This window comes from Haemorhous mexicanus, chromosome 5 (genome assembly GCF_027477595.1).
Source record: "Haemorhous mexicanus isolate bHaeMex1 chromosome 5, bHaeMex1.pri, whole genome shotgun sequence".
Classification (NCBI taxonomy): domain Eukaryota; kingdom Metazoa; phylum Chordata; class Aves; order Passeriformes; family Fringillidae; genus Haemorhous; species Haemorhous mexicanus.
This window is the reverse complement of record NC_082345.1, coordinates 69,279,041-69,296,216: the sequence shown is the minus strand read 5'-3', so window position 1 is coordinate 69,296,216 and position 17,176 is coordinate 69,279,041. Positions and strand designations below refer to the sequence as shown.

Genomic DNA, 17,176 nt, shown 5'->3' with positions numbered 1-17,176 from the left:
CAGGGATCTGCATACATTTCAGCCATGTGGGTCTGAAGGATTTTTTACCATTTTTATTGACCATGCTGGTACTGAGGAGTTTGCCCATGCCAGGGGATAGGGTTAATGTCAGAGTATTTGAAAAATGCTGAAGGTTCGTGATAAAGAAGGGAGTGTCTTTTGTGAATGAAATATCAGGCATTGCTTCTGGCTTGGTCACTCATGGCCTGGGTGACCTGCACTTTTGGAGAGGTGTAGGGATCTGAGTTAGTGCTGGGCTGTGCTCTGTCCCTTTGTGCTCAGGGAGCCTTGCCAGAGTATTCAGTGGAAGTACTTGCCACTTATTTGGGAACCCCTGGCAGTAATGAGGCTGTTGCTTGCTCTGTGTGTTGCCCTTCAGCTCAGGCACAGGACAGAGGGGGTTGCTGAAGGCCTGCACTGGATGTTGGTGCACAGTGCTCTCTGGACTATGGCACTTAGAGAAACATGCCCAAATGGTACCTTTTGGAATAATTCCAAATCCTGAGGTTGGGGTACGAGGTTCCTGATACTGTTTTCTGCCTGCTGTGCCCTGGAGAGCCAGTCTCAGTACTGAACTGGGGAATGTGCACTATGGCTGGGCATGCTGTGGGAACACAGTGTGAACCATTTTGCATTTGGTCTCTTAAAAAACAAATATAAATGCCCAGGAGTCCCATTTTCTTTCTCTTTTCTGTGTGCTGAATCACCTGAGATGAGGCACAGGCTGAATGCACACACTCTCAAAGGCTCCAGATAGCATGCTTGGTGGCTGCTCAGAATCAAATCATTTGCAGAAATCTACAGAGGATCAACCTGCTCTTAGCTCTGTTTTATGACCCAAAGGGGATTAACAAAGAAGATGGAGACAGACTTTGCTCAGAGGTGCCCAGTGAAAGTATAAGAGGCAACAGACATAGGCTGCAGTGTTGCAGCAAGGGAAATTATTAGAAGATATATAAATAAAAACCCCAAGTCCCAAAACAATCAGTGCAAGTGGCCGAACACTAGGGTCATGAGTAACCAGATCAAACTCTGAAGGTGCCTCAACTCTTAGCAGAAGTTGGACTAGAGACCTCCAGAGGCCTTTCTGACCCATATTTTTCTTTGATTCTAAAGATCTAATAAATGACCAACTGTAATTGCTGTTGGACTTGCTGACCTATATGGCACCTTCCAGTCCTTCAAGTCTTGCCCCTTCCTAGATGATTAATGACTATGCAGAAGGAACAATCATCCCTCCAAATGCATGGACTACCACCCAGACTGGATACTCTGAATGGCTTCTAGGAAAGGCAGAGAAATAATTTGGAGCATTTCTAACAGCCCCAGTGCAACCCCTTCCCTTGCCTACGCTATGGGCAAGAGCCAGCACTGGCTGAGATCCCAATACTAAAACTGGTATTAACAATGGAACTAAAACAATGACAGTATTTTCACACAGCTTGCATGAGTGAAGCTACAAACTCCCAAGTCTTTCGTCCTGCAGTTTAAAGACAAAACAAACATAACAAAAAAAATTCCTGCTTGGAAATGTAATTTCCTCCACTGAACAAACCAGCAAGCTAAATTCTAGGAGCTGAGTTATGCAGGAGGTCAGAGTGGAGGTTGTGAGAGGTCCCTTTTGGCCTTAAACTCTATGGAAATCACAGCTCCAGCGAAGTCAATGGCAGTTTTGTTCCAGTGATTTCAGTGGGGCCATGGTTTCCGGGCATGGATTTGTGTTCTGCCTCAAGCCAACTCTGCTCCCATCAATCATACCTCTGTCAAACTAGTTGGAGTGAAGGAGGAAGGACTTGGTCCAGGCAGAACAGCACCATCTTAGCTCAAACAAATGGGCTCTTGTTTCAGGGGCAGATTTACCAAGAGATTTCCGTGGGCTGTCACCTGTGAATTAGTGTGACCCACTGCTGAGGGTGCCCCTGGGTCATGAGATGGGGATGCCACTGCACCATAACTTAGTCCTCCATCCTGCCACATTTCCATTCATTCCTTTACTTTTATTAGTTTGGGGTATTTTTTTTCTTTCGCTTCTCAAAACAAGAAAAAAAAAAAAAAAAACAAGAAAAGATTTCCTGAGTGATTTGATGTGGGAAAAGCCCTACCAATGATCTTCCCAGAGGCTTGCCGTTCTCCATTCCCTCATGGAATGAGAGAATGGCTTGGCTAAGTGGGACTTTCAGTGGTCTGTCAGCAATCCCAGCTCACTGTCTAATTACTTCTTTGCCTCAGGCTTCAGACCTCTTTTTTTGCCAAACAGACAAACAATTTCTGGTCCAATTTGAGATCCCTTTTGCTGCGTGCTGTTCTTATGGGACCACACCACCCCAGCAAACATTTCTGGCTTGACCAAACACAAATTGCATCTAGGTCTGTATAATAACCACTCTGCATTCATTTCCATTATGGAAACACAATTCCCTATTAAATTTCAAAGTGGCTTATTGGCTCAGAGAGACAGCAGAGCATCAGATCACAGAGAGAAGAGCTGCTATTTGGACAAAGCATTATTTGTCTAAATAAATGCAACTTGATATTTGTTTCTGTAACTGTACACAGACTGGGAGATTAGACTTTGACTATATACAACCAAATCCACTTTCACTGCACACATCTGGTAGCTGCTGTTAGATTGTGCACTGCTGTCACCATGCTGTGTGTGTCTAAATCAATAGAACTACAAAGAACCTTTTTTCCTGATTGGTTCAAGTTAAACTTTCTCCCTTTTATTCTCTGAAAGGACATCAAAGGGACTGGATCTTTCTGCATTGAAGAGCTCTCCTTTCTGGCACCACGTACTAGATAAAGGATACCCAGTCTGCAGTCTGTGAATCAGCTGTGGCACCGTAGAAGGGTTTATGCTGCCCACAAACCATTACTGCTGCTCTCTCTCCTAAAGATCCTCATGTCTTCTCCAGTGCCTTGGCCAAAGTACCTCTGTCTTGGAACCAAAATTCAGGAATCACCATTCCCATCCCATGCTGCTGTGGCAATGCACAGTACTTTGTGTGACTGAAAACACTCCCATGATGCTGGGGGTCTGCACAGGGGGTGCCATGGCAGCAGCAATCCCATTCTCATGGTGATGGCTGCAGTGAACCTTCTGAGCCTCCTGCCCAGACCCCTGACCAAAGGTGCCTCATAGCCACAACCACAGAGTAATGGGACCCCTGCATGGCTTCATCTGATGGTAAAAGTGCCCTGGCCTTTGGAATAGCCCTGGTGAGCTAAGAGACAGCATCTGAGCAGGGTGGGGTGTGGAGGAGCCTGCTACTACTTCAGAGCCAAGCATAAGTGCTCAAGGAGGTTTCAATCTCTCTCCAGATCTCCACCCTAACTCCAGGGCTCTGAGGTCCAATTTGTTTCACTTTGTGCTGTTGGAGTGATTTGTCTTTGCATCTTGTTGAAGTTCCTGCTGTGTGCTGCAGAATCATTTAAGACTTGGCTGCTGCTTTTGCACAGAATCACTCTTTAAGACCTGAATACGACAAAGGGCTTAGAGAAGGCAGTTTTATTTTGATGGGACTACTCCCATAGTTAATGGCAGCCATGGGCTTGACTTGGCTTAGATCATGGGATGGGACGTCATGCTCTAGCCTTCCTGAATTTAAATTCTCACAGAAAACCCTGGGAACCCTATGTCTAATGGGATCACCACAGCACACTAAACCACCAGAATAGTGCTGGTTTCTTTACAAAGCAGCGGTGCCCAAGACTATGTATTACTGTTTGCAAGCATTGTAGTTGATAAAACTACTTATTTACCTACATAATGGAAACTGAGCATGATTCTCATATGATTCTAAAAAGTTCATTTACCTAGACAATCTACTCATCTGTCTGAAATCAGCCCTGCTTGGGAGACACACCAAAGCAAATTTCTACCAACTTTTATGAGGAGAAAAAAGTGGGGATGGTGACCTTATACCCAACTGTTAATTCATCCTGGTTCAACCATGACAAATTCCATGCAGTTGAAATCCTTCCAACTTGTTCTGAGCTGTGAAGCTCTTGTCTCGCTCCACAAAGTTACTGTGTAGGTTAATGGCTGTTTCTTTCTCTGGCTGCAGTGATTTATGCAGCCTGTATCCATATCCAGCTCCTACAGCTTTGCTCTAGGATACTGATGGTGGGTCAGATGGTGAGTGGGATTGGGAACTGATCGAAGTTAAGAGTGACCACTTTTTATGGCTGGGTGGTGCTAAGCCAGTCAATCCCTTCTCTGGAGCAGTTTCCTTCCCAACTGCACAGCTATACCAGGATGGCTGAGGAGGGGGCCCAGGGGAGGAAGTGAGCAGGGGGGGCAGGATTGTGATGGGGGAGGAGAGTGCTGAAGGCCACTTCAGCTGATACTGCTGCCAAAAGAAATGTTCACTGAATCACAGCCCAGTGGCATGTCCAGCCAAATCCTGTGGAAGTTCTCAGTGTCAGGGACATAATCCTGCTTTCCAGCCCAGTGTGCTTTGATGTCATTTATTCAGCTCCCAGTGTGTTTGGCAGCTCTTTGGCACAGTGGTAGGGTGTGGAGTAGTGGGTGCTGAATGGGGAAGTGCTTGGTGCTAGATGGTAGAAACCCCAAACCGAGGGCAAACAGCAGGAAAAAAAGTGCTGGTGAGAACATGGTCTCCTGTCTTATGGGGATGGAATAGGGCATTTCTGCAGGGAAAGGCTTTAAACTGTGCCTGCTTTTCAGTGTTTGCAGGTCTGGGTATTACATTTTAAGGAAAGAAATTGGGTGAGCAACCTCTGTCTATGGTAAGGAACCTTGCTTTGTATATGTCTCCCTCCTTCCATGCAGCACATTTCCAAATACTAAACCAAGACTGAATTACTGCACTATAAAATGAGTTGAACCCACCGTGACCTGAAGACTGGTTCAGTTTACAGCCAAGTCCATAACCCAAGAAGCACAAGGGATCAGCAAGTGGAAGAGAAATGAAAGCAGAGCAGAAGGAGTCAGCAGGTAGTCCTTAACAGCCTGCTAATCACAGTGAATAATTTATTACAGCAGTGCCACTGAGACTCCAGAGTTTTTAAACCAGTATTTCCTGGAAATGGTTTCTGCTCATTTTTTATCATTTGTAAATTTGAAATCTGCTGTCCCTGTCTGCAACGCAAAGGTGTTTGCAAAGATCCTAGGAAATGACAAGGAGCCCAATGAAACACGAGTCAAATAAGTTTTCTGACCTCACTTGGTTCTGGATGCCCTAGAGGAAGTCCAGCCTGTTCTGAATACACCCTGTGGCTCAGCAGCATGCCAGTGAGAGGAGTGAGACACATGCTCCATACCTCTGACAACAGAAACCAACTTGGTGTCAAATTAAATGCCCTCCTTGAACATGAGGATTTATAAGCCCTCCCAAAATCCTCTGAAAATAACCAACTCAATGTCAAAACCGTGGATGGAAGGTCACACTTTTAGTGCTATCTTCAATCCTTCTGAGCTCTTGGCCTCTATTGTATCATGTGGCAAGGAGCTGTGCAAGTGAATTGGGCTCCCTGTAACTAATTTGAATTTCATGTTTCTTTTGCCTTTTTGACTCTCCCTGTGTTCTATGGTCAGTTAGGACAGAGAGCAATTTGTCAGCTTCCTCCTCCCCATAATTCACTTTCTGTACATTTCACATCAATCCTTAATTTACGTTTTCTTAAGTTACTGGTCTGTCATTCCTTCACCACAGGAAGCACAAGTTTAACCACTCCATCAATGCAATTACTGACTTGACAATGGTTCATTATGCCCTAAAGCAGAGAGGATCTATTTGTTCTGCAATAAAGCACCTCTTAATTAGGCTATTGCTCCTCCTGTGTAAATATCTCATTTTGCCTCTGGAATTGGGAAAGTTCACTCTATCTCTGTTGTTTGGAAAAGGCCAAGTGGCATTGGACAGCAATCTTTCACTTTCTGGACACAATTAATGTGCTGATTACTTTGCTAATGCTTTTGACAAGCAGGTGATTTTTCTCTGATCAGACACTTGAAATTACTGAATTTACTTGAGCTCTGCATTGCTTGGTAGGATGGGTCCAACTGGCCCGTTGTTTTTGCATGTTTAAATGGGAGGTCAGCCCAAGTTTGCTTTGGATTCATGACGACACTACTAATTAAAAATCAAATTCTTTGACATGAGAACCCAAAGACTGTTGCATAGACCTTACGGAAAGTGACAGAACATTCTCACAGCATGCTTCATTTAATCTCAGAGAAAGGGTAATGCTGAGAAGAAATGGCAGAAACTGGTAGCTGTCATAAGGAAATTTTTTGTCAAGTTACATTAATGGCTGAATTTTGTGATGCCTCACATTTTATTTTATTTCTAAAAACCTTTATTCCCTTTGGGTTCTCTTCAGTAACCAGATAATGTAAGCAATGATAATATTTATGAGTCTGAGAAAAAAGGCTCACTTTAGGTTTCATTGCCACTAGCTTTCTGTAGAAGAAAATGAGATAACACTATATAGCCATATCTCTTACAAAGCAACTAAACATTTCCAGACTCTCCTTTAAGGTAATTTTATTTTTGGTGACAAGTTAAACATTTTCTGTCTTTTTATCTGCCATATGGAAGTCCTTTGGCTGACTTTGTTAATCATTCACTCTTCAGCTTGGAGTTAATTGTTTACTAACTGTTAAGCTGTTTGCACTAAAAAAATGCCTTTGGGCTCTTAAATCAGTGGGAATATCTCACTAGAACAACAGAGATATGCCTAGTGCTACTACTTGGGTGTGCAGATCTCACAGCTCCAGGCTACGCTGAGGCTCTTTGTGTACAGGTCTCTGGGGATGGAGTGGAGTCACATCCCTGTGGGCTGGTTAAAATGGACACAGCACTCAGACAAATGCTCACATAGGGCTGCTGCAGTGACTTGGCTTTCTCTCCAGTTGCTCTGAAATTCAAGCAAAAAACCCTCTAATGACCCTTCACTGAAAATGATGGGTTTGGTCTTTTCACAAGAAAGCATTTGTAGAAACTAAGTTTAACATAGAGGGAAATGGATTCTGTCCACCCTGGAAGCTGTGAGCTGCTTCTACACAAATGACACCAGTTCTGCAAGCCCAGCATCCAGAATGCCTCAATATATGTTGGCAGGACAGCAGCCATCTTTCCACACTTGAAACTCCCTTCTTGTTGTTCAGCTTGTTCTTCCTCAGAGTGTTGGATTTTGTGTAGTATACCAAAACTTTTGCAATTATTTTATACCCAAGAATGAACAGCCAGCAGATTATAACTCATAGGGACCAAATCTGCACTAAACCAGGCAACATTCAAGGGGAAGCCTTGCTGAGTCTGTGAGCAACAGAGGAAAAAGGATGACACTCGAAAGTGATGGCTTTGGGTAGATTCAGGGCTTCCACAAAATTCAAGTATAGGCAGGAAGGAACATAAAAATAGAAACACAGAGACACATTAGTCTCTGCAGTCTAGGTACAACTACATTCCAGTCTAATAGCCCTGCATTCCCACCTGAACCACCCAGGACTAGGTGCCAGATACCCATCTCAGCTGCATCCCCAGTAATGCTGGAGAACTTGATGCCTGAGTGAGAACAGTGCAAGCAGGATGATGTTCTGGCCCTGCATCAGCCTCAATTCCCCTTTCCAGTCTCATCTAACTTGTTGAGAAACCTGGTTAGTTTTCTAGAAACACACGGCTGATTTACTCCAGCAATTTAATGAAATCATGGTTTTGAGTGACTGCTAATGGGATCGCCCAAGATAGGTTCAGCTTAGTGTGTGTTACAGTTTTACTCATAAGCACAAGAAACATGGAAATCTATCTAGGATGACATATAGGAAAACATTACAATCTCCCTCATAAGACAAGCAAGCAAGGTTTTTATATGCACTTAATATAAATGTCTTGATTTCAGCTGGTTTCTTGCTAAAATTTTCTGCTTGTGTTTTTTCCAGGGAGACTTATCTTTCCATTGTAAGTTTTCAATTTGTTTCTGGCATCGGCAGTTTGCAGGAACAAAATATTAAAGATCAGAAAAACCACAACCTCTTTCCCCCTCCCCCACTAATTTTACCTTGCAGAAAGTTCAGTAAAGTTTACCCCTCCCATTTGCACAGCAAAGACTTGAACCAGCACATGCTGGTGCAGTGAAATGAATCAGATACTGTGGCAGGCTGCTCCCAGATACCAGGGTTATCGAGTCCAATTTTACAATCTAATTAGCAAGAGGATTAAACACTACGCCTCACTGAGGCAGTTGATCTCCTCTTGCCAGAGGGGTTTTACCACCTGTGTAGGGTAAGAAGTCTTTTTACTTGCTCCACAGAAGGTAAAATCACTCCATGGAGAAATAATGAAGCCTCAGCCACTCTGTTCAAGTCCCATCCCTGATTTAGGCTGTTCATTTTGGAATAGCTCTGCCAACAGATGGGGTTTGCAAGCATCATGTAGCAGAGAAATGCTCATCTAGGCTGTCTTTTCACTGCTGTGGTCTCTGGATCTGTGGCAATGGACAGATCCAAGCCTGGAAATTCCTGCTTTCCCTTCCCACCCAACCTTTCCTCACAGATAAATGACCACTTCTGCCACACTTCTTAGTGGTCTATACATAAGGCAGCACCATTGTTTTGGGTCTCCTAGATTTCCTACATGATTTGCTGAGACCAAAAAAACTAATTCCCAAAAAAGAGAAAACCAACCTATATTTTTAGGGTTACACTTGGAGAAGAAGGATCAGAGGTGCCTAAAGCCTCTGATTTGAGGTGCAGTGTGAGTGCTAGAGGTAGGCTAGCTAGTGGGGACACAGAGAGGCTGGCCAAGATTTAATCAAGCTCCAAAACCAATGCTACAGAGTAGATCACCCTGATCAGTTGAGAAGAGAAAGTAGAAAAGCTGAGAAAGGAGGCTTGACCCTTCTGGTGGAAATGTGTCTCCTCTCATGCAGTCAGAGCACCTGATCTCTCCTCTCCTTCCTTCTGGTGCTCTCCACCAACCCTCTCATCCCAAGAGGGATGACAGTAATTGCTATAACGTGTGAAAGGCTGAGTCCTGTCATGGCAGGGCACTAATTTCTTCCAAAGAAATGTTTGTATTCCTAAGACTTTTGAAGGCATCTTTTAAGTACATGTCTTCCCTGGGGGGTTGGCACTACTGGAGATATGTGGGTGCAAACACCTAGCCTAGGCATGTTTTAAACTACCATATGTGAAGATGGCTTGCCCTGCAGGTAATGATTGATCCCAAATAGATGTGTCTTTTAGTCTTTTTGAAGACCTCCTTACTCTCCTTGTCCTTCCTTTTAATGAATAAAAGTTCCATTAACAGCCTTCAGTGAAAAAAAGGCTAATTGAAGCCCCTCTTGTCTCTTGCTGCCTCCTTAGCAGTTCAGTTTTCTACCAAAATCTTGATTCTAGATAATTTTAATAGAAGATGCTCTCTGTGAGCACCAGGCAGTATCCAAGTTGTATGTGACCAGAGGAGGTGAAAGAGTAATTGGTACAGAAACAATGCAAAGACAAATACAGAACTTAATTCACTGTGGAAGCTTTTGCATCCACAGAAGAGCTGCCGAGTTGCTCCAAATCATCCAGTTCTGCAGCCTACAAGCCAGCCTGAAGCCTTGCCTCCTGATGTCTCCACAGGTCTGCAGTGCAACAAACACTGTTGCTAACAGGCTCTACATTCCCACCTGCAGGGCTTGTGCTCAGGGAGGAGGTTTTTTATATTAGATGGCATTCTAAGTGGGAAAATCAGAACACACAGGTCATAGGCTGAGCTCAAGAATCGAAATTTCCTGTGCCTTTTTTTTGAAGCATGTGTCAAAAGTCAGCTTTCCCTGCTACCTTGACATTAACTCTTCAGTTAGGAAAATAATTTCTTATCAAATGTACTGCTGGTCTTGAGAAAATCATGCAATTTTCTTTTTGTAATAAATGGAAGCAGTTTTCCTGTCTCTTCATCCCTTTCTCTCAGATCATTTCTGGCTTGACAATACAATAACACCCCCAATCCACCATTGCCAGTGAATGGAAGGCCTCCAGCACCTGAGAGGATCAGCCCTTGAGTTCTTGTCTATGTCTTATGAATCACACAAAAAAGAAACATAAATTGCAAGATTAAGTGACACTTATTTCCTCCAAACCCCACAACTTTTAATAAATTATGACCTACTTTTGTCCATTAATTCTTTGCAGACATTGAGACAAGTTTGGGAGAAAACAAAGATCCTTCAAAAATCACATGAATCAATGCCAGCATTTGGTGTACATCACACCCTTGACTCAAGCTATGACATGTGTGGCAAGCCCAGACCTTGGTAGAAAAGTAAGCACTTACCTTTCTTGGTTTCACTTTATCATGGTAGTCATATTGAAAAATCCCCTTGTAGCTAAGTCCTAACCACCATGGAATTCCCTGCTTGTCCTGAAAGAGAAAACAGAGGGAGTTATATTGAATATGATGGGGAAATGCTGGAGATTTCCTGTGTTGTTGCTCAAGATGAAGATTTGTTTCTATGTAGTATCTTTGAATGGGTGTTGTTAAATTTCCCCCTGCTGAGTTCCTGCAAGTCACAAAGCTCCACAGTGCTTAGAAGAGATCTGTTTCACTTTTGGCCATGACATATAAAACAATTTAAAATACATCACATGTGATCAAGTTACTCAAAATGCTGTCAGGGGTGCTGAGGAGGTTTGACATGGGTCCCTTGTGCAGTGGTGCATCCTCTTTCTCTTCCCTGTAAATTATTCAGTCTGAACACTCAAAGGTTGGAGAGGAAGGAAAGCGAATCACCCAGCTGACTTGAATTATGTGGAGGGATTTTAGCATTAGTCTTGAAAATGCAGCAGTAATGGGATCTGAGAGCTACCAAGTGATAAGGTCTGACAGGCTCGGACCCAACTGCTTTGTGTCTGAGTGTGCAATAAAATGTCCTTATGGAGTAATGGCTGATATCTGATCCCAGTCTCTGCAATTTACTGAGCTGAAGTCCTCAATGAAATGACATCTGTTCTGTTAATGTGATAGAGAATGGCAGGGTAAAACACAGCAAAACCAAACCCCCACATCAGGCAGGAGCAAACCCTATTATGTGCAATATTTGCTGCCTCATTGCTGCTCACTGCTGCTTATTGACCATGGGGAGCTCACTGGAATAGCTCTCAAATCTTTGCAGTATTGAACATCCAGCCCAATCCACTAGATTCTTCTTGATCTAGAGTAGTCCAAGAGATCTGGATGCAAAGGGTGCTGCAGAGATCCTGTCCTCTGAGAAAAGAGGAGGCTAATGCTTTTTGCAAAATAATAATAACTTTATTATTGCATCCTATTAGCAGGAATAGACTAGAAACACATCTCCTGAGACAAGTACAGTCAGATATTTGTGTTGTTATAGTACCCCATATGTGTACAAGATATTACAGATGTATGAAAAACCAAATGATCTATGCACAGAGATAATGATAAAACACATCAAAAATTCAGGGGTCATAAATGAGGGAACATGCTCTGGGAAATGTGGCTCTAGCTTTCTTTCCATGTTTATTGATTTCTCTACTTAAAAAAATCTCAAACCTACACAGCTGGTCAGGCAGGGAAGTAATAATAATAACAATATGAAGCTAGACATTTTGGTGATAAATCATTAGACAAAAGAAATTAGGAACTTCATCAATAGCTGCATGAAGTCCACACAGAAGTGGAGAGCTGTTTGGGTATGAGAATGTGCTACCTGTCTTTAGAGTACAAGACTGTTCTGGCATTAAAATGATGCACAATCTCTGTATCCATGTACATATGCCAGGGGAGCTACAGTATGCAGGTCATGGCTGGCCCTAAATAGGTGTTCATGGATCTGCTATCTGGGAAAGATCTGACCTCTTGGAGCTACAAAAAGCATTGTCTGCCAGAGATGTATCTGGCTTGTCCCTTTGGTGGTGGCTCACTGGCATTGCCATGCTGCTGACTGAGCTGAACACTCCAGCACAATAGGACTGCAAGAGTTTTATCTCCAAGAACAGGATTTTCCTCTTTGGAACTGTATTTACTAAACATGCACACACAGCTGAAATAAGTTTATCCTACCTCAGGAAGTGAAAACGAGACTTTAGTAGTAGTGTATTGTATTCTGAGAGCAGGGTGGCTGTTTGTACCTCTGTCCCTCCCTCTCCAACAAGAGTTTAATTCAGGGAAGGACCTTCTTGTAGCACGTACCTTTACTGCGTAATAATGCACTCCGTATGTTGGGAGGGACTCTACAATGCTCATGTAACTGCAAAACAACACAGAAAAGAATAACACATCTGAGAAGCTGAGAGGATGATCTGAAAAAAAACTTCGATAAATAAATAATTATGCCAAGAAATACTTTAAAATGAAGCATTGGGAAGCATGAGATGGGAAGCATAGTCACATATTGTATTTACAGTTCTGTAGAAATACTTCATAATAAAACAAAGGTCACAAAGAAATAATTCTTGTTTCACTTACTTCACAATTGCTTGTCCTCTTGTCTGACCATTTAGTTTCTTGTAATGTTCAATGACTCTATCCTCACTGGAAAGGAAAAAAATTGGATGTTTTATATAATGGCATTATCATGACTAAAAATCTTGTCAAAAGCTGAAGAGACACATCTGTTAACAACAGCTACTGACTGATGGAATCAAAAGATGCCAAGCAAAACCATTAGATGAGGGGATTTGGTGCAGAGCAGGGTAAACAAGTGGGGAGTCACAGACTGAGAACAAAAATGGTTTTCTAAGAGTTGGGTCTCTGGAAGAACCCTTTTTCCTCACAAGCATGGTACCTACTTGACTTTTCCCTTTCTGCACTCCTTTCCTTACCTACAAATGATACCCACAATTCTACACTAAGGGCAAACAGATTTGTGTTGGAGCTGCTCAAGATCTGCTTTGTCCTAACTGCTGTAACTTCTTTTCAAGCCCATTATGTCCCCTGAAAGATGGGCAGAAGTGTCAGAAATTGGTGGCCAGTCATAGACCTAAGACTGACAGATTCCTCCTCACTGCAATTGCATAATTGCAGGTGCACCATTGGCAGTACTCTGGAGCAATCTCTCTCACAGGGAGTTGTGTAGCCTCTCCTACTGTACACAGAGGCAACATTAACACCAGTGACAAGGGATATTTCCAGGGCACTCAAACTTGAGTTTCTTTACTCCTAAAGTATTCAGGTGCCTTTGCTTACTTTAGAGTTATACTAACTTCATTCCCCCAGGCAACTCCTGGCTAAGCACTGGAAGCTGGCATTAGCTGGTGCCCATTTCCAACAGCTTGTTGGAGACCAAGATCATTTTATGTTTTAGGAAGACATGAACTATGTCATCATGTGTTCCAAGGTGAACCATGGAGCTGTTCCACACCAGTGGGCTTCTGTGTCAGACAACAATTCAGAGTGTGTGCCAATAAACAGTAGAGATGGAGCATCCAAGAGAGATCAGCATGATCCAAATGACAGAGAGACACATATAAATTCACTTTTAAAGAATTTCACTCATTTTTCTCCAGTGAATGGGCAGCAGAGCTATTTAAAACATACAATCAGCTGTGCTAGCAAAGTCACAGCATGGCAAAGTATAAGCCAAGGATCCAATATAATGCACACAGGACCTTCTCTGCTACACTAGCATGACAGAACACTGAAATCCTCAGGTTTAAAACCAGTTTCTTGCTCTTTATTTTGTATTTTATTTTTGATTCCCAAGGACAGGGAATCTATTGAGTCCCCTGGAGATTCTGTACAGAACTTGCCAGACCAAGAGGAGGGAAACCTTAAGTGCCTTCATGCCACCTTAGTGCCTTCCCCACCTGGCCCTGCATGAGCTTCCATTTGTGTCTGTGTCTATCCCACGCCACCATGCTGCATGTGGTTTAGGGCAATGTGAACTGGCATTCCTCCTTCCCTGCATTTCCTGGATCCAGCAGGACCCCCTAATGGGGCCTTTCAGCGGCCCACTACGTGGTAATCCTTCCCCAGGCAGAACTGAAGCCAGTTGTATTGTTAGGCAGTGTGAAGGAGCACAGCAGGGTGGGATGATGGTAGATGACCTCACCACGACTGCTCAGAGATGCCCATGGGGGCTTTTGTGGAGGACTGCAAAGCATTTCACCAGCCCAGCTTAACAGGACTGCATCTTCTTCTAATTGCTGCCTTCCCCATTTGCACCCCTGTGCCAGAGAGGACAGAACCTCTTTTAGAGAGAGAGCCAGAATCTCCAGAGCCACAACAGCTTTTAGAAAGAAGTGGCACAGGGGAGCTGAGGATTGTGCAGCCTATGATGAAGAGAGAAAGGAGAAACAAAAACATCAGTGAAGGCAGCAAAGAGCAATTCAGAGACAGTGTCAGATTGTCAGCAGGGCCAGCTTTTCCCTCACAAGCCTGATGTTTATCTGAGAGGTTATTTAACTGCTTTCCTTACTCACTCACCAAGGGGCTTCCCCCATTCACCTACAAAAATAAAAGAGCCCTTTTCAGAGCTGTCCCATCAGCAGGCCACAGCAGGAACAGGGTGCTGACTGAGCCAGTGACACATTACCTGGGTAAAGGAATGGTCCAGCTCTCCCATTAAATCCCGCAGAATCATTTTAATGCTTAGAAAATGATCTCTAAATTCTACAGCTATGAAACATATTCAGCACACTGATCCAAGCAAGTACCACAGATGTTATGGGTGTGCACATGAAGGCAGAGCCTGGGTCTCCTGCCATGATTATCATAAACAGGATTACTTTTGGAGCAATAACTGAATTACATGAGTGCTCAGTATTGGAAGATCTCCAAAAAACATCATTCTTAATAAAAAAGATAGACAGAGAGGGCTTACAGCACTTTGAAATTACCTCTTAAAACCATGATTACATGTGGATGCAATTCCTCTGTCTCAGACAGGAACAAACCAGGAGTGACTTCTCAGAAAATAATGGAGTTTCTTCAGTGGAAAACACTCCTAGCTTTATTTTCCACTCTGTGCAGTTTATTGCACAGATCAAGCTCTCATAGTGCTGCCATTCATGGAAAGAGTAGATGTACCTGGACGTGCTGATTACTTAATGTGATTCTGGATGTGCTCTGCTTTCTTACAAATTCTTATTATAAAGCAATTGATATGTTCCTAGACCATACTCCTTGGGTAGGGAAGCCACTTGATGCCCCATTTCCTTCAAAAGGACAGATCAGATGTCAGGGACCTTCCTGAACAGCAGGACAAAGAGTTGTGTTTTTAACCCATGCTAGAAATTTGGGATAGTCCAGGCTCTACCCAGTTCTAAGCAAATGTAGGCAATGCTATAACCCCATTGTTCTGTTAGGGTACAGATGATTTTTCTTAGTAAAATGTTTTGTGGTCTACAGATGTTAAGTGCCAGGCAAGTGTCACCTTTGTTTCTTCTTTCCTTTGAACAAAAAATATAAAGCCTGAAATATCAATCAAGCCGTATTTAAGAGTGGGATCTGTGGCCGTTCACCTTCCTGCAGCACTGGCCTTGTCACTGGGGAAAGAAGCATGTACTCCAGAGTACAATTCATCCAATCTATTTTGGACAGATTCCTTGGGAGGAGGTTACTGCTGCTTCTCTCTGCTGACAGCAAAGGGAGCTGAGGGCACCTAGCTCAGACAGCAATGTCCACACTGGAAAAACATTCACAGTTACAACAGTCTGTGTGACAGTCCCTCCTCTAACAATTCTCTGAACTTCCTTTTCCTTCCACTGCCCTGTGCAAGAAGGATCATCCAGCACAGAGGTTGCTTTCTGCCTCCAGCTCTGGGTTGGAGGGTTAAGCCCAACACACGCCAGGGAAAACAAGCAAAATCATTCACGGGTCAGAAGGAGCATTAGCAGAGCCTATAAACATGCTCCCCTATCATTTCAGCTGTTCATCTCCAGGCAGCTGCCATGCTGCTATTGACAGCTGGGAGAGTGCTGGGACACTGCTGGGACCACCAGCTGACGTCTCCTCCCCCCCCTGCTCTGCCTTGTTGCTGTGTTGGTGACACAGAAACTCATTCACAGCGCAGGGCTGGCAGAGGATGCTTAACTAATGTGGAGACAGAGACACGGAGGCTGCCGAAGCACTGCTGTCTGTTTGCCAGCTCATAAAACATTCCCCCCCAAAGCTGCAGAAATTAATACATGGATGATATTCTGCAGCAGACAACTCTGATAAAGATCTTTAGAAGTAACAAGAAATCCCTCCTGTCCCAGCAGCTTATAGAACTGGACAGGAGACAACTTGCAAGCAAATGCAGGCCTTGAGTTTCTCATCATCAGATCCAGATTTTCAAAGTGAGTTGTTCCCTCCCTCTCTTCCCAGTACACTGAGCTGTTTTAAATAGCTGTGCATTCATTGCTGTTCCTTAGTGTTATTCTGTTTCTAACATGACTTTTCCACTTTGATCACATTATTGAACAAATAATGTCTTTATTTGCAGTCGTATGCTGTCCCTCTGAAGCCACCAGCACCTTTTAGGCCAAGGAACCAAGAGCTGGACCAGGGCTTCAGGTCTGTGTTGAACCAGAGAAAATCACTAAATAGTGATTTTCAGCTGACATTTTCAGAGGTGGGTATTCTGGCAACACTGATGCTTTGGGTTGCTAAAAACAAGCTTGCATTCAAAGTCAGTGGGAACCTGGGAGAAGTCTGGTCTGTTGAAAATCCCAATCTAGCTTTCACTTTTGTGTTGTTGCACCTCATATCAGCCTTATTACTGACAACTGAGTACTGGGCTTGCTTGTTAGGGAGGATCTGAAATGAGATAAAATGCAATGACAAGTGTCTGGAAAGGAGCACTGTGAGTTAACACATTTTTAAAGGTTCCCTTCAGTCTCTGTGATTGGTTTTTTGTCTGTTTCCATGCATGGCCAAGAGAAATCAAAACTCAGGGCCTCAACTCCTGGACTGTGTAGGAGGACCAGAAGCTCAGCTTTCACTTGAAAGAAATAGAAACAAACCCACCAAAAAGCCCCTCCTTTCTTCACCAGCAATCAGAGCTGCCAAAAGATGCTTGAGAATAAGATGTGCAACTGATTATTCTGAACCTGGAGAAAGCTGCAAGAGATTATAGTGAAGGGAAAGGCCTACACCAAGGGTATGGAACCAGGAGACTCCATGGAGGTGGGATCAGAGGCACAAACTGTGCTGATCTAAGAATCCAGGACTCATCCCACAGGTGTTGCTACATTTGGAAGGTGCAACAGCTGATGCTT

General features: G+C 43.5%; 1 protein-coding gene across 5 annotated transcripts in view; it reads right to left on the bottom strand.

Moving 5' to 3' along the window:
* Positions 1 to 17,176, bottom strand: part of FRMD4A (FERM domain containing 4A) — a 275,296-nt gene that overhangs the window by 44,578 nt on the left and 213,542 nt on the right. For all 5 annotated transcript variants that reach the window (XM_059847481.1, XM_059847480.1, XM_059847479.1 and 2 more), the window contains exons 9-11: positions 12,441 to 12,506; positions 12,165 to 12,222; positions 10,290 to 10,376 (exon numbers count right to left, since the gene is read on the bottom strand). In XM_059847481.1, the coding sequence (XP_059703464.1) occupies positions 10,290 to 10,376; positions 12,165 to 12,222; positions 12,441 to 12,506 (211 nt within the window). The remainder of the gene's footprint in view (positions 1 to 10,289; positions 10,377 to 12,164; positions 12,223 to 12,440; positions 12,507 to 17,176) is intronic.